The following is a 20,459-nucleotide window of genomic DNA, read 5'->3' as shown; positions in this document are numbered from 1 at the left end:
CAATGGTTCTCAACCTGTGGGTCCCCAGGTGTTTTGGCTTTGGGGTTTATGACCATAAGTCAAAATGATTAGGACTCTCGTATGAGGGACCAGGGATCAATGAGAGATCATACATTTCACATTCAGAGCAATTTTCAACACTTTCCCCATAAGGCTGGGTAATAATCCTCCATGAAACTCTGATGCCATTCAGCATGAACAGTACTGGGGTAGAGACCAAAATTACAAAATTTCCTCAACAGTTCTGGCACCAATGCTTCTGTTTCCTCTGAATATTACAGAGACCTTTAAAACCTTTTTGAAGTGATTCTGGAATATAAGGGCATTTTCTGAACAAAATGAAAAAAATGCAACAGGAGTAGAAAGCAATACACATACATCACAGCCGTCCCCAAAACCTTTCTCTGAATTACTTACTTTCCGTGCCTGTTCCAGCATTTTGCAGGCATCAACAACAAATTTCAGCGTCCGGATTTGTGGCACATCACTGACAGTGGAAACCCTATTACGCAAATTCATAGCAAATTCCTAAAATGGAAAATGACAGTGATTTCTCCTGCTCTCTATTTTTTTCTGTTATTTATGAAATTGTGCTATTTGCAGGTGTGCACACCCTCCCAAGGAAGCGAATGATTAGAAACTTACTATGGCCACCCAGCTATCATCACTCCCGGAGGACTGTTTCACAGAATCAGAGTTGAAAGAGACCCAAAAGGCCATCCAGTCCCATCCCATTCTGCCATGCAGGAACACACAATCAAAGCACTCCTGACTGCTGGCCATCCAGCCTGTTTAGAAACCTCCAGAGAATGAGACTCCACTACACTCCGAGGCAGCAAATTCAACTGTTGAACAGCTCTTGCTCTCGGGAAGATTTCCCCAATGTTTAGGTGGAATCTCTTTTCCTCCTATTTTTCAACTCTGCTTGGCCAACTAGCCAACCATTATCAACACATAGACACAGAGTCCACTTGACATAAATAATTGCCTTGTCTGAAAAGCATAGTGTTCTTCATAGTTCGTTTCTGACATTAGTATTAAGCTCAGCCGCTTATGCATTTTCGTGTTCACCATGTTCGTTATAACTTGATGAAGTGCATGAATCTATTGCTCTTCATAAAGAACTGGCAAAAAGAACTGCTTGTTTGAAAAGCAAATTGTTCTTCATAGTCCATTTCTAACACTAGTAGTGAGTTCAGGTGCTTATGGATTTTTGTGTCCATTATGATTGGCATAACTTGATAAAGAGCATGAATCTGTTGTTTTTTTGAAAGTTTTAAAACATCAACATTGATGAAAGTAATTACAAAATAGATGAGAAAAGTCGCTTCTTTATAAAGCGGTGTATAACAGCATATTATTTTTGAGTAAAGATCAACCAATATCTATCCTCTAACATTGATAACATAGCCACCACAAAAGGTTTCTTGGAGCCTTGGTTTTTTGACCTGTTCCTGGGGATATCTGAGGTGCAGATTCAGATAACTGTATTGGCTAGACCACATTGGCTATAGTTTCTTAGATGATATGGTTTTCTATGGGCGAGCAAATGGCAACTAGTAGATGGCATATGTTCTGTACCTCAAAAACTAAATCTGATAGGGGGAAACAGGTGCCATTTTTCAAATTAACAGGTCAAATATACCCAGATACGGGGCTACCATTTGAGGCACCTAAATGTGTGTTGGCTAGTGATCCATCCCATCCCTCCAAATGGTTCAAGATATGGAACATACTTCTACAGAGATCTGCTGGGTTACTGGTTCACCTTATCAAGATAGTCCCTATTTCATCACCACTGAAATGGATTATACTGAAAGAAAAGATCACCACTGAACTGGATTATTTTGAAGAAAAAGCTTTTTTTTTCAGGACTGCATCTTCTTTTTCAAAAGATCATTCACAGTTTAAGGATCTGACATGATTGTTCTGAGGGAGAGAGTGGTTAAGATCCATCCCACCAAAAGCAGGAAACAGTGAGAGAACTGAAAGTCTGAGAGATGAAATCTTTTACAGTGATCTTAAAGATCTTTAAGGAACTTTAATTCCGGACATCCTTCCCACAAACAGAAATTCTGCAAGAGACCTGCAAAAACTATGTAATCTATTTAGCTGGGGCACATTTCATATCGTGGTCTCAAGAAGATTCAATCTCAGCCTTCTGATTCTGAACCTATCAATAACCCTTTCCTAAGATTTTTTTCTCACTAGATAAGGTGACAGCAATTACTAAGTCTGTCATTTAATTTATTGACTTGAGCTAATTATGGAACTACGGACTACAATGATCTAAGTTATAAAGAAACAGGAAGTAAGATGCAGAATCCAGGATAGGGATTCTCACCCTTGCTTGATGATGGAAAGTGCATCTTTCATTATAGTCTTGGAAACGCTTCTCCTGCCGTGCTGCTTTGCTCACCTGAAAGAAGGAAATGCAAAATATGTATTTACTGCATTTTTATCCTGCTCTATCTCCACCCTGAAGGGGACTCAGAGCGGCTTCTAGTTTGGCAATAATTCAATGCCACATTACAACATAGAAGCATACAAAATACACCAGGCAATAAGCATTAAAATAATAAGACAAACCATATAAATACATTTAAATAAATGGTTAAAAACATAGCACCTAATCCCACAATCATAGTCCAAGCCAATTTGTTTATATTAACTCCATGGTTGCATATTGCACTGTGATTGTACTAATCCCCAAACACTTGGTTCCACAGCCAAGTTTTAGCTTTCTTTCTGAAAACCAGAAGGGAGAAAGATGATCAAATGTCGCTGGGGAGGGAGCTCCATAGCCGAGGGGCCACCACTGAGAAGGTCCTGTTCTTCGTCCCCACCAGCCACATCTGCGAGGGGGGCATGACCGAGAGCAAGACCTCCCCAGAAGATCTTAACATCCGAGTTGGTTCATAGGCAGAGATACGTTCTGACAGGTAGGCTGGACCAGAACTGTTTAGGGCTTTATAGGCTAATCAAAGAATCATAGAGTTGGAAGAGATCTCAAGGGCCATCCAGTTCAACCCCCTGCCAAGAAGCAAGAAAATCGCATTCAAAGCACCCCCGACAGATGGCTATCCAACCTTTGTTCAAAAGCCTCCAAAGAAGGAGCCTCCACCACTTTGAATCGGTAGCAGATTGGCAGCCAGTGGAGCTGATGTAACGGGCAGGTTATATGTTCCCTCTATGCAACTCCGGTGAGCAATCTGGCTGCTTGAACGTTCTGAACAGACTTCAAAGACAACCCCACACAGAGCGCGTTGCAGTAGTCTATTCAAGATGTAACAAGAGTGTGGCCCACTGTGTCCAAGACTGGCTTCTCAAGGTATGGGAGCAGCTGGCACACAAGTTTTAATTGTGCAAAAGCTCCCCTGGCCACTGCCAAGACCTGGGGTTCCAAGCTCAGTGATGAATCCAGGAGAACTACCAAGCTGTGAACCTGTGATTTCAGGGGGAGCACAGCACAGGCTGTAACCCTATGCCCTTTTCGGGCTTACGACTGACCAGGAGTACCTCTGTCTTGTCTGGATTTAATTTCAATTTGTTTGCCCTCATTCAGATAGTCACAGTTGCCAATCACCGGTTCCCTGGATAAGCCTTCTTAGCAGTAGATGGAAAGGAATGATAGAGTTAGATGTCATCTGTATACAGATGGCATCAAACTCTAAAACTCCGGATGATCTCCCCCAGCTGCTTCATGTAGATGTAACAACATGGTGGATGATATTGAGCCCTGTGGGACCCCACAGGATAAAGTCTGTGAGACCAAGCAGGAGTCCCCCTGCAACACCTTCTGGGAGCAACCCTCCAGGAAGGACCACTGTAAAACAGCACCTCCCAGACTCATTCCCGCAAGGTGCCCCAGAAGGATACTGTGGTCTACGATATCAAAGGCCACTGAGAGGTCCAAGAGAACCAACAGGGACACACTCCCCTGTCCAGTTCCCTGTGTAGATCATCCACTTAGGAGACCAAGGCTGTCTCAGTTCTATGAACCGGTTTAAAGTCAGACTGTGACTGTACTAGACAATCTGTTTCTTCCAAGAACACCTAATGTTGTGAAGTAGCCACATGTTCCAAGTTATCTAGCGGAAAACATGCATCACTTATTCCTATTTAAATTTTGAGCGTACTCCTTATTTAGAATTGAATCCAGAGCAGTGCATGGGCATAAGCACTCTAAATTACAAATGCAATACCATTCTTTAAAAATTAGCAATAAAAAATCAAGATGATGCAAGCAAGAAACCACACAACCAAAGGAAAGAATATGATCAAATAATATCATTTGGCAAATAGGAATGTATTGAACCTGGTGCAATAAAGACGTAGTGTTGCTACCTATCTAATTTCCATAGGCGTTTAGGTGTTCTGAGCTGCAGAACTGTCCTTCTCCTTACTACACTTCTCCGACTGGTGAAACTTAGAGAAGAGTCAAAAGACCTAAGCTTCGCCTCTGGAATATAGATGGGAAATCAGATCTAGACTGATATTTATATTGTTGGATAGTCTCTCCCTCCCCCCTCAGGAGCCATCCCCACTACCTTCTTTGAGACTGCCTTTGGATGATCTCGTGAGTTTTAGTAACTACTTGTATGTGGTTTTGATGTGGATGTGAGGGACTGGGTCCCCCTGTTATGATCTGGTCATCAACCCTAATAAAGTTTACTTACTTCCTTACTAGAGAAGGATCTCATTGAATGATTTAAATTAATGCACAGATTCATATGACAGAATGCCATGCATGACTTGTGCTCTATAAGCATACACTCACCATAGCGGAACAGTTGTAATAATCTTTGTGGGTTGGTTTCCAAGGCTTCAAACAACGCCAACAAAATCCATGGTTACATTTGGCACAAGTCATACTGCATGTAATGAAAAACAATGGCCATTAGTTTAACTTGATGCTATGGCAAGACACTTCATTCCTCAAACCCACACAATAAGACAGAAATCTCTACAGTTACAAAAAAAACAGCTGTGGGGCTTTGGAGCCTTTATCAACACACTGGCTGAAAATGGTGGCCAAATCCCAAGATTTTAACATAATGATTTCCCATTCATACTGAACATAATTCAAGAAATCTGTTTCCAGAAAGGGTTATTTCTAAGATTTCATCAGGGAAATGACTTCACATTACTAACTGCAATGAAATTCATATAAAAGAATTGCAGTTCCTCCACCCCAATTGGAAGCTTGTTTGTAAGATACGACATGAAAAGAAATTGGGTTGCTGTAGGTTTTTTTCGGGCTAAATGGCCATGTTCTAGAGGCATTTAGAACATGGCCATATAATGCCTCTAGAACATGGCCATATAGCCCGAAAAAACCTACAACAACCCAGTGATTCCGGCCATGAAAACCTTCGACAATACATGTAAAGAAATTTGCAGGAGCAGGACTGCTAGTTCATAGGACAGTCTTTGCTTAATGGTCAGGACTGATAAGGGATATAGAAGTAAAACTAGAATGAGAAATCCCATTCTTTTCACACATGATCTTAACTATACTAAGAACATAACACTTGAACAAAGCTTTGGGCTTTGTCTTACCAATAATTCCAGGGTAACAAACTCCCTATGTAATCTTGATAAAACCAAACTATGGCCAACAAACAGACAAATTGCATGTTAAAACCAGGTATGTGGTTAAGTTAACTAGGGATGTCTTTCCTCACAGCACAATGTTTTTCACAAGGGAGAATTTTGTGGTACAGAGAGATTATGATGAAAACTTAATGAAGAAACTTCAAACTCTTCAAGATGCCCTTTCTCAATTCTTCCAGATAGCTGGATATTCTGCTATTCCTTCCAAAGTGCCTCTTCCTTAGGTCACTTCACAGCAGGGAAGAGGCCACTTGGCTAAGATGCCACATGGCAGTACTGTACTTCATAGTTTGGTCTTGAACTCAAGGTAAACCTTTACAGATACAAGCAATGACTGAGCTACAGGTCATCTAAAAATTATATCTAGACCTTATTCAAGAACTCTGGATGAATGATCCATTCCACATCTATTGTAACAACCACTTATAGTTAGTTAATGATTGTGCTGATTTTTAAAATCACCTTTTAGCTATTAAGAGATCTGTGCAGTTTTCCATGCACTAGGCCAGCTATTAAAAGCATCCTTTGCCAGAATACATATTGAGTCCTGAAGTATTGTTTCCCCCTTTCTTTAACAAATGTCCAAACTGTAATCTTTAGCCACTATAGGGAAGCATTCCATCCCCACCCCCACCTTTCAAAAAACATTCCTATATCTCTTCAGAAGAAGAAACAATTACATTATTTGAGCTGAGAGCATGACCAGAATATTGATGGACTTATTGACATCCAAGATTGAAGCAAATCCTTCTATAAGTTAATTACTCAACTGGCCCTTGGTATCTGCGGAGATTGGTTCCCAGATCCTGCACAAATATCCCAAAAATGTGCATGCTCACATCCCTATTAAAACTTGTAAGACAGCTGTGGAGTTGGTGGCGGGCCATGGTGGGCAGATGCAGCACATTCTTCTGGCTCCTACACCTGCAGGGACCATGCCAGCCAACTACTTCTGCCCAAGCCCATATCTGTGGGTTCATCATCTGCGGATTCAACCCACCACAGATTCAAAGAAGCACAATGCTGTACACTTGAGTCTAGAATGGGGAGCATACCAGCCACATAAGTTGGCTTATGGGACCAGAGGCAGGGGAGCCTAAAATTGCAGTGTGCTTGACAGATGATGCTTGCTGCCACCTCCACTGTTGCCCCACACCATTTTTAATTTGTACTTACAAACCTATTCTCTTGGCTTGCAAATAAATGGTCATCCTTCAGAGAGTGTGTGAATGTGAGGTGAGGGTTGCTGTGAGTTTTCGGGGCTGTGTGGCTATGTTTCAGAAGCATTCTCTTCTGGTGTTTCACCCACATCTATGGCAGGCATCCTCACAGGTTGCGAGGTAAACTTCACAATAGCTGAGGATGCCTGCCATAGATGTGGGTGAAACATCTGGAGAGAATGTTTCTGGAACATGGTCAAACAGCCCAGAAAACTCACCGCAAACCAGTGATTCCGGCCATGAAAGCCTTCAACAGCACAATGTGAGGGGAGCTTATAAACTCCTGTTAAAAATACCATAAAGCTGAAGCGGAGGCAACGGTTAAGTCCTGCAAGCTTCCCACTTCTGTTCTGTGAAAGAAACCCGGTGCCTCAAAGGTAGAAGCAGGTGGCTAGTGTATTCTCACCATGGATTCAGATGTACAATATTGTGTACATTTGAATTTGTGATGTGTTGAATCCACTAATTACAAGTCCACGGCTATGGCAAGCCCATCCTTTCTACTTTTCTTTTCCTTGTCCTGCAGCTTCTCGCCTCATAAATGATCAAATGGGCACCAGTTGACTATCATGAGGGTGAGACTTGTAGCAGAGAAGGAGCAAGAGAAAAATGAATGCTGAATCCTTTCTTAACATCCCTCAAGTTCTCCCCTCCTAGAGAGTTTTCTGACAAGAAAGATGCAAAAGGACAGAACAGCGTATTATATAGCACTGGTACAATTAATTACCCAACAGCCAAAAAGCTAAGGAAAGCTCCCAAACCCATCTGAGACGTGATCTCTAAGCCAAAGAGTGCAGAAAAGGTTACTCACTGGAGACAGCCCTCGTTCTTCTCTATTTGAGCTTGGCAACTTGGACAGCGTTTGGAAATTAGTTTAGCCAGGTGCTTGCTTTGGGCTTCCACAGTCATCCCCTCATAGAAGCCGCCATCATCCATCCACTGGGACATGTGGCTGCAGCTAGCAGGATAGTGAGCCTGCAAGACAGGGAGAGCCTGAACTGCATGGAGAGCAAAAACCCACAGTAGTGCTCTTGCAACCCCCCCCCCCCCCAAAAAAAAAACAACAGCAAGTTCCTCCTCTAAGCCTTATCTTACGCCTACCTCCGGGAAATTGCAGTTAAAGCAGGAGATCCAAGAGCACTTTGAACATGCTTCTCCACAACCAAGGCCTTCCTTGCAAAGGATCTGGTCACAGCCCTGAGGATTCGTGCACCAGGTAAGGTTTGAACAGCATTCAACATAACCCCTCAAGAGTGCTTTCTCATACTGCAGAGGGAAACACAGAAAGGGCAGTTTTGGGATCCTCAAGCAAAATATCAGTAGCGAATTTTACAACAAGCTCAGAAAAAAGTTATGACACTATTAGGAATGGCCAAATCAGAAACATACAAAGATACAAACTCAGTTCAAGCCTATAAGGGGTAGAAATGATTTTGTAAGGACAAAAGCTGGTTCTTGACAATCACCTTGAAAGTGGTGTGAAAATCCACACAAAGTTGAAATCCACAGAAAGTGGATTTCAATGGACTGAGCTTACCCATTGAAACTTTTGTGCCTACCTTGGCAATGACTTCCTTGGAGGAAATAATAGAACGGATAAAATCAGTAGTGGGTTGTGCGGGGCAGTCAGAGATAGGACATATGCAGTTCAGAATCAAGTTTTGTTCAATCCGAGTTGTCAAGTACTCATTCCAACAGGACTAATTGAAAAAACGAAAGGAAAAGCAGGGAGATAAAAATTGGACTGTCAGTTCTAAATATGTGCAGACAATTACCTTCATGAGCAGTAAGGAAGCTATTTGCTACGTCTTATGGCTAAATGTTATGGGTGGGGTCAGTAGAAAGGTGGAAACAATATTCTAGCATAGATGTGTGAAAATAGTAAGCAGACTGGATCATGATACTTGAACGCAGCCTATTTTGTATCCACAGCCACTGCTAAGATTTACCGAATTGTAACTTACATTTTTATTATTTTATATACTTATGTACTTGTATTTTATGCGTGTTGCACTTTTGAGTGCTTTCGTGAGCCAGCCCGAGTCCCTTCAGAGAGATGGTGGAAGGATAGAAATAAAGTTTTATACTCAAGCATAAGCCAACCTGAATATAAGTTGAGGCACCTAATTTTACCACACAAAACTGGGGAAAAGTATTGACTCAACTATAAGCCGAGGGTGGGAAATTCAGCAGCTATTTCAAAATAAAAATTGATACCAATAAAATTACATTAATTGAGGCATCAGTAGGTTAAATGTTTTTTAAAAAAATATTTACATAAAATTCTGTTAAACTAGAAGATTGGGCAGACATTAATAAAATGAAATTAAATAAGGACAAGACCCCAAAAACAGTAGGATAGGGGATACACGGCTCAGTAGTGCTACATGTGAAAAGCAAAGACAAAAGCTCTTTTGGAGTGCGTTAACCGAAGTGTAGCTTTCAAGTTGAGAGAAGTAATACTCCTGCCATCAAGATATTAGTGGACGCATTTAATATCTTTCTAATAAAGACAATGGGTGGTTCCCTGTAGTGCAGTTATGGATTCCTCGTCTAGACATATGGATCTGGAAATATTCTACATTCAGTAATATTATGTATTTACAATTGTGGCACAATTGCCACCACCCTCTCCTACCAATACCTTTTGTGAGCTTTTAGGGTTGCCTAGTGATGCAGCGGATTAAACCAATGAGCTGCTGAACTTGATGACTGAAAGGGGAGTGGGGTGAGCGTCCACTATCAGGCCCAGCTTCTGCCAACTGAGCAATTCGAAAACATGCAAATGTGAGATCAATAGGTGCCACTTCTGCGGGAAGGTAACAGCGCTCCATGCAGTTATGCTGGCCACATGACCTTGGACGTGTCTATGGACAACGCCAGCTCTTCGGCTTAGAAATGGAGATGAGCACTACCCCCCAGAGTCGGACACAACTACACTTTATGTCAGGGGAAACCTTTATGCTGCCCTTATCAATACCTTATTAGTCAGCAGTTACACTGATCAAAGGAGATCTGTTCAGCAGGTGACTGGGGTGCAGGAAGATGACATTTTCACACCCTCCTGCCAGCAATCAAAGCTGCGACAATTAGAAACAGGACGCCTGTCACAATTCTTTTTTGCAGCCTTGTTTGCTGGTGGGAGGAAGTTGGAAACAACGTTCTCCTGCACCTCAATTACCACAGACTACACCCCCATCGTTCCTGCTGCTGGTTGTAAAGCTAAGGCATGAGAAATTACTTCATCATGTATTTGCAAGCAAGTTATACAGATGTAGGGTACTGGTGAAAAATTAGCTTGAAACTGGGCTGTACTATATGCACTTTCTCTTTTAAAAACTGGTTGGTAGGGTTGAAATACTGCTTTACTGGAGAGGCTATCATACTAGTTACATACCTTCACATTCACCAAAAAGACCAATTCATTTCAAGTTTGCATATCTTTCTCTCATCCTCCTTTGGCCCTCTGGAAGCCTATTTAAAGTTCTGGTCAAGTGTTTTTTAAATAATTTTTGAAGTCATATGATACTTTATTCTTTTACTTGTGTGCCCTACTCCAAAAACTTTTTTTTATGTTGTCCAACTAATGTGTATCAACAAATATTTGTTTTTAAAAAATGAATGGAAGCCAATCCTCACCTTGCAGCAGTAGTGCATGCAACACAGAACAGGTGGATTGTCTGCTTGACTCAATGGATTCAAGCAGACCGGACAGTGGGTGACTGGGCTTGAAGGGGGCTGAGGGTTTCGCACTTGCAGCCCCGAGGAAAACAACAGTTGCTCTGAATCTTCTGAGTAGCGCTGGATCAGAACATCCACATTCCATTTGCAGTGTATGAGCAGGTGCTGGGCGATATCAGTAGTCACACTTAGAGTGTCTGCAACCCTCTGTATTGTTTGGTTCATCAGCAGCTCAACTTCATCTTGATTCATAGTACGCCCCATGGGAAGCAGCACCGTCTCCATCAGCACTTGTTCAGTGCCAAGGCCAAAGGTGTCCAACCTGACAACAAGAACAAACTTATCAACAACATGAAGGCAGAATCCCACTCTAGCTATTGTTTACCATATTTTCAAGTAACCGAATAGTCAGGTTTCTGATTCTTTTCTCTAGAAATGGAGAACACTCACTCACTACACAGTAGGTGCTAACTGAGACTTCACATTTAAGCTCTTCTTAATTAAGTCTGCAACCACCGATTTCAGAGGTAATCTAGCTGGAGATATAAAAGCCAAAAAACTGGCCAGATTTTTTTTTACTTTGCTCCTTCACTGCAACCTTATTTTTGTACCATCAAGCCTGACAGTCCAGAAGGACTCAAAACTTTGTATATTTTAATGACATTTTGGTGGGTTCTCTCATTTAAAAGCAAAATAAGGTGTTACCTGAACGGTGAAAATTTATTGCTTGCGTTTGGCTCAGAAGGGGGCTTTTTCTTCTGACAATCCGTGCTCTGAAAGATGAGCTGAGCTTGGCCTCTGTGAGGTGTAGTGGGTTCTGTGGAGATATACTCCAGGAGCTGTGGGCTGTCTTCCTGTCGCCGGATGTAGCCCTGGCTGAGCAGATGCAAGATGCAGGACAGGACATCAGTGCTACTGCAGCAAAAGCTTAAGAATTTCAGAGCTGACCCAGACTCCCACTTCTGACAGGCATCAATAACCTGAAAGTGGATAAAAGTAAGAGAGCGAGAGAGAGAAATTAGTTTCTGCTCTGACTACCAACCACACTGATTACAAGAATGGGCCATTGCACTACATACTTTAAAGACCAAGTTGTCAATGTGTATCTCTTTCTCTTCTTTCAAGATCTGGATGAGGAGACAACAGATGATGTTCCTCTTCCTTTCCAGGGCGCTGCCTTCATCCTCTTCCACATTCAGGTACGTCTGCTTGGGCAACAGCCACAGGCGCTGGCCAGATAGCTGGGACAACAACCTTTCATTCAGTTTCAAGACATCTGGAATCAAAGGAAATGCGACTTCAGAGCAGCTAAGGCATGGCACACTTTCTGAATTCAGGGCACAAGTTGTCTTCTGAGATGCCCAACGAGGAAAACTCTCCACACAAGCAAACAGCCCCGACACATCCATGAACTCCCTGGAATTAGCTAGGTCAAGATCCCCTTCTTTCCTGTAACAGGAAGCCCTTCAATACTTACTCTGACTCTGGCTGAGGATCCCATTCTCCTTCGCTAGAGGTTTCAGTGCATGATTCAAAAGGACAGGGGAGAGACCAGTGGCTTGCAATAATGTTTCTACAGAGACCTCCTAGGAGCAAGAAACAGGAAAAGAAAATGAATACACAGAAAGAAGAATTTGTTCTGGCAGACTAAATTCTTTTGAGAAATACAGCAATGCAGCACCTCTAATGTAGCCTTAGAATTGAACTAGCCTATGAGCAGGGCTCAGACTGGAAACTGGAAAGAGAAACAGTTACCAGGTAAAAATTGGTTGCATAAAGAAGACTCCACCTAGACCTCGCCATCTTTTAAGTATCTTCCCTGGCTATGGAGGCATACCTTGCTTTAAAATGTCTCTAGGGTTTAATCCACTAGACACCTATGTCTGTCTAAAAGTGCCATTCCTACTCAGTGGAAGAGAAATACTCCCCCCAGTGGTGTCAGCCAATCCTCCAAGCTTGAAGCTGTAGGTGTGAATCAACTCGCAATGGACTAGACAGGAGAACTCATTTTTTAGGTTACTTACAAGGATTTGTAGGGATAAAACATATTTAGAATGTACAGTTTAGCATCTCTTATCTAAAATGCTTTGGACCAGAAGTCTTCAGTATTTTGGATTTTTTCCTCAGATTTTGGAATCTTTGCATATGTAAACTGAGATATCTTAGAAATGGGACCCCAAGTCTAAACACAAAATTCTTTTAGCTTCATATACATTTTATACACATAGCATGATGGTAATTTTATGCACAAAACTTTTAATAGTTTTGTGCAGGAAATAAAATTTGTGTATCTTGAAACAATTGCTTCATTATAATTTGCAGTTAAAAAATAATTTCCACAGACATCTTCAATGATTGAGGTATGCCTATGATGTCCCAAAGCTTCAAGTTTGCTAGCGGTACCGGCATCTTGAAGGATTATTGTCTGTTTCACAACAGGTATTTTTAAGACACTTTTTAGATTCAACAAATATAACTATTTCAATTATTCTGGGCACCAGAGAGCACATAGATACTACCAATTCAATTCCACCTTCTATTCCGCCCTCCCATCCATTTTAGTCATGCTAGGATAAAGGGAAAACGGAATATGCCAATGTGATACAAGAACTGCCTCCCACTGGAGCAGTTTCTCAACCTGGGGTGGGGACTCTTGGGGGGGGGGGGGTCAAAGGCCATCAGAAAACATATATTTATGATGGTCTTAGGAACCCCTTTAGCAGAGAAGGCCTGTCCTTCTCTTCCTTTTTGGTAACAAATGGTGAATCCTCCCACCAAAAGCCCTCCACCGCTGTGATTGGCCAGCCTCTCAGCCAAGGGGCGGGCCATTTCTGAGATTCCAAGCGAGGATGGGAGAGCAGGCATGCTTGGTGCATGGCAACGTGGTGCACATGTGCAGGCGAGGGAGAGCATACAAGGCTGGAGGGAGGCTCACACCAGCTAGTCCCTTCAAGAGGTTCCGTATGGGAAGTTTGACCCAATTCTATTGTAGGCGGGGTTCAGAATCCTCTTTGACTGCAGGTAAACTATACATCCCAGCAATTACAACTCCCAAATGTCAAGGTCTCCAGAGTTAGTTTAATATTATTTGGGCCCCAAAGCCAAATCAATCAATGGGACTTGCAATTAGTTTTCATCTTTCTGAGTGTTACATTGCACCTGGTACAGGGAGGGCCTGTTAGAAGAGAATGTATTTCATCCTATGAATCATAAACAGCCAGGCTGGCAAAACCAGTAAGAAAAAAGGCACTCAGGACCTGAGCACTGTTGAAGCAGAGAAGGATGTACATCTGCAGTGTAGACACATGCAGTTTGCAGCCCTGGTACTCAAGCTCTGCATGTCCCAGCCATGTCCACTGTAAATGCCGTGGTTTTGTATGCTCCAGCCCAAAGCGGCTCTGACCTATGAGAGATTAAGAGTATGGTCACTGAGAGAGAGATACTGACAAGACTGACAAAAGAACATAATGAGCCTTTTGGTCCAGGCAATGTGAAGATACAAGACATCACAGATATTTCCTTCAAGGACATCATCAGCCATCACACAAAGTCATTGTGTTCAAGGTTATTGGCCAAATATTGAAGTAAGGAGAAATAAACAGTCACACGAAGCCAGGTATTGAAATTGATGACTGTCAGTATGAGTCATGTAATCTTAACGTTTTCCCCTAAATTTCACAAAGTTACATTTTTGTACTTTGCATAGAGGTCAAAGTAATTATGCAGATTTCCTGCACCTCCCAGTCACAAGGATAGTATATCACTATACTGGGGCTAAAATTTCAAGTAACAAAATAGGAGGTTTCTTTTTCCTTTATGTAGGATCTTTCAATTAGCCGGTTCATCCACAAATTATTAATCCCTTGAGTGCTGCCTGACAGGAACTCTGACCCAAAGTGCAGATTTCTGTATGGAAAGTTCTATGCCACTTGTTCCCTGGTTTATGGACACTTCCCTATTGTGGGGCCTCAGAAGAAGGTGGGATGGATCTGCTCCCCACCTGGGAAAGTCAGCATGGCTTGTAGGGATGATCTCACCCTCCCCAGTTTGGAATCAAGGGCAGCCCCACACTCACTCTGAGTGTAGAAGTCGGCAAACTTGCCCAGCTGCTGACTGAGGGATGATGGGAAAAATTTGTCAGGCTCTTCCAGGTAACAATGTGTAGAGATAGTCCAACAGCGTGGAGACAGAGCCAGCACTTTCACCTCTGTCTCTTCCTCCTGAGAAAATGATTCCTCGTCCATCATCTGCGAATAAAACAGACCCAACATCAGGTTCATTGCTGAAGATGGCTTAGCAGCAGAGCCAGTCAGGAAAGCATAAGATGAGAGCACGGCTTGCAAAGTAATAATAATAATAATAATAATAATAAATTAATAATTAATAATAGTAATATTAATAATTAGTATTAACAATATTAATAATTAGTATTAACAATATTAATAATTAGTATTAATAATATTAATAATAATTATATTACTGCAAAGTCTCTGGCACAAGCCAGAAAAGATGGTCCCAGTGGTGAGTGGCACACTGGGTGCAGTGCCTAAAGACCTTGGCCTGCACTTAAACACAATCGACGCTAACAAGATTACCATCTGCCAGCTGCAAAAGGCGACCTTACTAGGATCTGTACGCATTATTCGCTGATAAATCACACAGTCCTAGACACTTGGGAAGTGTCCGATGTGTGATCCAATACAACAGCCAGCAGAGTGATCTTGTCTGCTGTGGACTCATCTTGTTGTGTTTCAAATAATAATAAATCTTTATTTATATCCCGTTTTTCTACCTCAAAGTGGCTAACAACGTATTAAAATCATGTAAACAACAATCCATATATATTGATAATAAGTATAAAACATCATAAAATAAGCAATTTTAAATAACAGTAATATACATTCACATTAGGCATCATTTCAGATTATATTTAACTTTGTTCCAGTCCAGTTTCTTAACATTACAGCTTTCACTTTTGGAAAGGAGATCCAGGACCCTCTGTTTCCCTGCTGCACTGACCTCTCCTTCCTCCTCTTCTTCCTCTTCACACTTCCCATCATGGTCAAATTCAAGCAGACATTTGTCGAGTTGTTGCAGCTGGAAGAGGTGAAATTGCTGCTGCTGCTCCTCCTGCTCACTCAAGTTTTTCAGCATCTGCTGAGGGAAACGGTTGGGGAAGCAGAGCCCAATGTGCTCCACCACGGCACACTCCAGCCACGACTTGCCCCGGGACAGGAGCCGGTCTCCAAGGTAGTACCTGCAGAGGAAAGAAGGTCAGAAGAAAGAGAGGACCAGGCCGCCCGCATCAAACACAGTTCCTCCCCGCCTGCCCCTCTTACTCCCCTTGGATGCCTAGGGTCCAGTCCGTTTCCCTGCAAGAGTCAAAGCCATTTCAACCCATCACTCTAGAACTTGCATTCGAGAGTCGGCCTTCGCTCTTACTGCTCTCCCTGCTTGAGACCCTCTCCCTCCTTGACTCTGCACCCCTTCTCCACCACCAAAGTCTCACCGGTAAAAGTGCTCAAAGGTGTTGGCCAACTCCAGGCCTGCCAAGAAGAGGATGGGCTCCAGGCTCTGTTGCAGGCACCGCAGGGTCTCCACGTTGCCTGAATCCGCCCAGCTTTTTTGGATCCAGCGGTCGATGTAACGAGCAAACTGCTCACTCACCTGGAAGTCACAACACAGAGGGTGCCAGGTGAACCAGAGCAAAGGAGATGCTTCAGAGAGTTCACCATACAAAAGGGGATAAATGGAAGTAAATACAGATGGGAGGAACATGTGGCTACAACTTCTCAGGGAAAGAGCCATGTTCAAAGCCCAGGACTGAGGTCTAAAAATTGATTTTGAGCTGGGAACAAAATAAGGCCTCACACTGTGAAATGATGGTTTGCTTACTCAGGTCAGGAGTAGGGAGTGGTGTTGAACTTCAGAGACTGATTCCTGAATTGGTGGGCTGCGGAACTCAGGAAGATTCCCCAAAGCCCTCCCTGATCTTGCCTGCCCACCCACCCACCCACCCTTACTCACCCACCCTTACTCACATGCATGGCTGTCAGGAAGGAGAGCTGCAGCAGCCCCCCAGAGAAGCCATGGCACAGGGCCAACATGAAGGACATCTGCTGCCCAAAGAGCTCCTCCATGGCTGTTCGGAGGCGCAGGTAAGTGTTGCAGTACTGCTCCACGAAGTCTGAAGCCTGCCAGGAAGTCTCCAGGAACCGCTTCACCTGGATAAAAACACAGAGTCACAAGCAACATTACAAGATCCAAATCCACAAGAATTCCTTAACATGCACATTCACTAGGGTGTTTGGATCCCTTGTGAAAGTTCTCTTGTTGCTGGAAGCTTTTTCAGGGAGAAATGATACGAAGATTTCAGGCTGCTGACCTGTTTGGGACAGCTTTGAGTTTTATTTTATCTTTTCTGTATGCAAACAGCCAAGAGAGACTAAGTATATCCTAAGAGTGGGAGTACTCGTTTTAAAATGAAAACACTATATTGTCACATACACAATCTGAAGCCAGGAATAATCCTTCCCTTGAAGAACCTGATTTCACATGCAGATCCACTGTTTGGCCTCATAACTCCCAATACTGATACCCCAAGCATTCCTTAACATACGCACACTGAAAAAATATAAGCAATGCTGCAAGAGAAGTCGATGGGCTGTTATAGAAGATGTCACTATAAATATGTCACTTTGCATCTGAATTTGCAGGATTCTGCACCACAATCCCCTGCTTGGCACACACATTTAGCCCCTGTGATTAGACCACACCATCACATGACAAGCCTACCTGCTGTTGGACAACACCTTTCCAACACTGTGTGATGCCTGTTGTGCTACTAGGTTTCTTCACAACTGCCTTGGCAGTCCCAGAGCTTGATTCCTTGTTCTTCCCATTCTTCCCATCTGCAAGATGAAATGAACACAAAAATCGTAATGGCTCTTGGAAAACAGGCACCAAAGCCCTCAGACAGCCATCTCCAACCTCTTATCCATTAAGAACTTTCACGGCATTCCTCAGCTACCCACACTAAATCCTTTCCCCATGAAAGCATCCTCTCCTAGGTTTAGAGCAGGGGTTCTCAACCTGGGGGTCCCCAGATGTTTTGGCCTTCAACTCCCAGAAATCCTAACAGCTGGTAAACTGGATGGGATTTCTGGGCACTGTAGGCCAAAAACACCTGGAGACCCACAAGTTGAGAATCACTGGATTAGAGGGACCTATATTCTTGTCCCTACCGGTATGACCTACTGTTTCAATGTATTGTTGAAGGCTTTCATGGCCAGAATCACTGGGTTATTGTAGGTTTTTTGGGCTATATGGCCAAGTTCTAGAAGCATTCTCTCCTGACATTTCGCCTGCATCTATGGCAAGCATCCTCAGAGGTTGCAAGGTCTGTTGGAACTAGGAAAATTGGGTTTATATATCTGTGGAATGTCCAGGGTGGGACAAAGAACTCTTGTCTGTTTGAGGGAAATGTGAATGTTTCAACTGGCAAACTTGATTAGCATTTGATGACCTGGCAGTTTTTAGGTGTGGCTTGTTAGTGCCTGGGGGAATCTTTTGTTGAGAGGTGATTAGCTGTCCCTGTTTGTTTCCTCTCTGGAGTTTCCCTGTGTTTGAGTGTTGTTTTGCTGTTATAATATATAATGTTAGAGTTTTTTAATACTGGTAGCCAGATTTTGTTCATTTTCATTGTTTCCTCCTTTCTGTTGAAACTGTCCACATGCTTGTGGATTTCAATGGCTTCTCTGTGTAGTCTGACATGGTGGTTGTTAGAGTGGTCCAACATTTCTGTTTCCCTGATAACTTCTGCTTTTCAGCTTCCCTGCCCCTGCTTACTGGATTTCACAGGAGGCTTCAGCTCCTCAGGTTCAGGACTGCTAGAATCCACATGAACCAGAAGGTGACTCAGACGCCGGACACGGGAGTTGAAGATGGCAGCTCGACTCTTGGTCTTACGGGATGCCTCCAAATTCTCCAAGTACTGGCTGAGGAGCCATGACAGGGGACTGATGCCACTGGGATCTGAAAGGCCAGAAAGCACCACATGATTCTAAAGTTACCAGAAAAAAAGGGACAAGTGTGACGAGCCTTAGCAGGAATGAAAGGGATCCTCCACCTGGAGAGGTGATGCTCTGCACTACGGGAGTAATCAGAGCTTCCCAGCAGGTCTTTCCCAGGGCCTGGGCAGCCTCATCATCAGGAAGGAAGCGATCGGCAAACACCTGCTCGTGGCGCAAGGCACTGTTCAATCTGCAGGAGGAAAGAAATGCAGCATGAGCTATCGACTTAATGGCTCAAAGCACAGGAGTTGGTGAATTTGGCAATGCAATTTGGGGATGGAGTAAAGGGGCAAATGGACAAAGCAGATTCAAGATGAATAGGAAGTGGGTGGATATTTCGGAATACTTTATTTATTTATTTATTTACAGTATTTATATTCCGCCATTCTCACCCCGCAGGGGACTCAGGGTGGATTACAATGTACACATATATGGCAAACATTCAATGCCAAAGACACACAACAGATACAGACAGACGTCAGAGGCTATTTTACTTTTCTGGCTGCCAGGAGAGCTGTCACTTTCATCGTCCATCTGTGACACTGATGAAGTACTTTCGCATTCTCCGCATGCTTTGCTGGAGTGCTTTGCTGAAGTCTTTTTTATGGCCTCATAAATTAGTTAAATTTGCCTCCCCACACATAGGTGGTACCTAATTTTTCTACTTAACAGATGCAACTGTCTTTCGGGTTGCAAAGGTCAACAACAAGCTACACAATTGGTTGGAAGCTCACTCCGACCCGGGCTGGCTTCGAACTCATGACCTTGTAGTCAGAAGTGATCTTAATGCAGCTGACACTCAGACAGCTGCGCCACAATCCCGGTGCATTATGGAGGGAGACACAAGGCCCTCTCTCACCACAAAAAGGAGCATCTCTGACATTTTCAGTTCATAAACTGGGAATAAGCTTTAAAGGAAATCCCTTCCTGTTCACCACAACCCCAGATCCCTTCACCTTCCCCACCTATGACCTTAAAGAAAGAGATCCATTAGATCTGACCTGTTGAAGAGCTGCAGCAGCTGCATTCGGTCTTCAGAGATTTCCTGACACCACGTGTGGGCCTTGGTGGTGTAGAAGAGGAAGGTGCGTCTACAAAGCTGCTCCTTGAAGATGGGCCAGAAAGTGGGCTTGGGGCCCAGCACCTCAAGGCCACGCACACGTGTGTCAATGCCACCCTGTCAATGATACAGGCATTTTCAATGAAGCACCGCTGCCTACAGAAAAGTATCTGCCCAATAGATGTACCCTAGCCTGCTGTTTCAGCATGATTTAAGTGAACTACAGCAATGCTTTCACTGCTGCAAGACGATTTCCTAAGTGACATTACAGAAACAAGAAGCAGGGGATGCATATATACTACAGTGCTTTGTATGGTAACTACTGCTTCTCTTTACAAAGCTAAGTATACTGACATATGTGCATACCTATGAGTCAGATAAAAAAAGAGAATTTAAATCCCTGTGTTGACCTCTTAGAAAACACATAAAGAAGCTTATGCTTACTCCCTTCACAACACCCCCATGCTTAAGCAACAGATGGAATATGAGCATGAAAGGATTGCATTTTTTCATTTCTCATAAGACAAAGTATACCCCGTGTACCTGCTCTGACATTCACACAGCTCCATTACACACTATCATTAATTGGGCAAAGCATCGATTATCCACAAGAAGTCTCATTTTTCCCAAGTCTAAAATATAATGCTTTCAATGCATTGCCCGAAAAATGCAATATAGCATTCCTGAAACATCACTTTCAATATGAACATGTGTGGACAGATAATGCATGCTACATTTTTTAAAATGTACTAAAACTGTACTTAGGGGCAGAAGCCTCTAGGGAGACCCTTATCAAAGTTTTTCTTTTCT

The 20,459-nt window shown here is 43.0% G+C and overlaps 1 protein-coding gene across 2 annotated transcripts in view; it reads right to left on the bottom strand.

The window, feature by feature from the left end:
- Nucleotides 1–20,459, bottom strand: part of LOC132761508 (cullin-9-like) — a 65,434-nt gene that overhangs the window by 4,169 nt on the left and 40,806 nt on the right. For both annotated transcript variants that reach the window (XM_060754424.2, XM_060754425.2), the window contains exons 19-37: nt 19,591–19,766; nt 18,646–18,779; nt 18,366–18,551; nt 17,313–17,428; nt 16,559–16,741; nt 16,027–16,184; nt 15,537–15,774; nt 14,593–14,764; nt 13,775–13,920; nt 11,995–12,103; nt 11,597–11,793; nt 11,223–11,497; nt 10,476–10,839; nt 8,396–8,536; nt 7,938–8,102; nt 7,648–7,811; nt 4,781–4,874; nt 2,345–2,419; nt 418–528 (exon numbers count right to left, since the gene is read on the bottom strand). In XM_060754424.2, coding sequence (XP_060610407.2) covers nt 418–528; nt 2,345–2,419; nt 4,781–4,874; nt 7,648–7,811; nt 7,938–8,102; nt 8,396–8,536; nt 10,476–10,839; nt 11,223–11,497; nt 11,597–11,793; nt 11,995–12,103; nt 13,775–13,920; nt 14,593–14,764; nt 15,537–15,774; nt 16,027–16,184; nt 16,559–16,741; nt 17,313–17,428; nt 18,366–18,551; nt 18,646–18,779; nt 19,591–19,766 — 3,204 coding nt within the window. The remainder of the gene's footprint in view (nt 1–417; nt 529–2,344; nt 2,420–4,780; nt 4,875–7,647; nt 7,812–7,937; nt 8,103–8,395; nt 8,537–10,475; nt 10,840–11,222; nt 11,498–11,596; nt 11,794–11,994; nt 12,104–13,774; nt 13,921–14,592; nt 14,765–15,536; nt 15,775–16,026; nt 16,185–16,558; nt 16,742–17,312; nt 17,429–18,365; nt 18,552–18,645; nt 18,780–19,590; nt 19,767–20,459) is intronic.

Source organism: Anolis sagrei, chromosome 1, assembly GCF_037176765.1.
Source record: "Anolis sagrei isolate rAnoSag1 chromosome 1, rAnoSag1.mat, whole genome shotgun sequence".
Classification (NCBI taxonomy): domain Eukaryota; kingdom Metazoa; phylum Chordata; class Lepidosauria; order Squamata; family Dactyloidae; genus Anolis; species Anolis sagrei.
The sequence above is the reverse complement of the archived record's forward strand: the minus strand, read 5'-3'. Positions and strand labels throughout refer to the sequence as shown.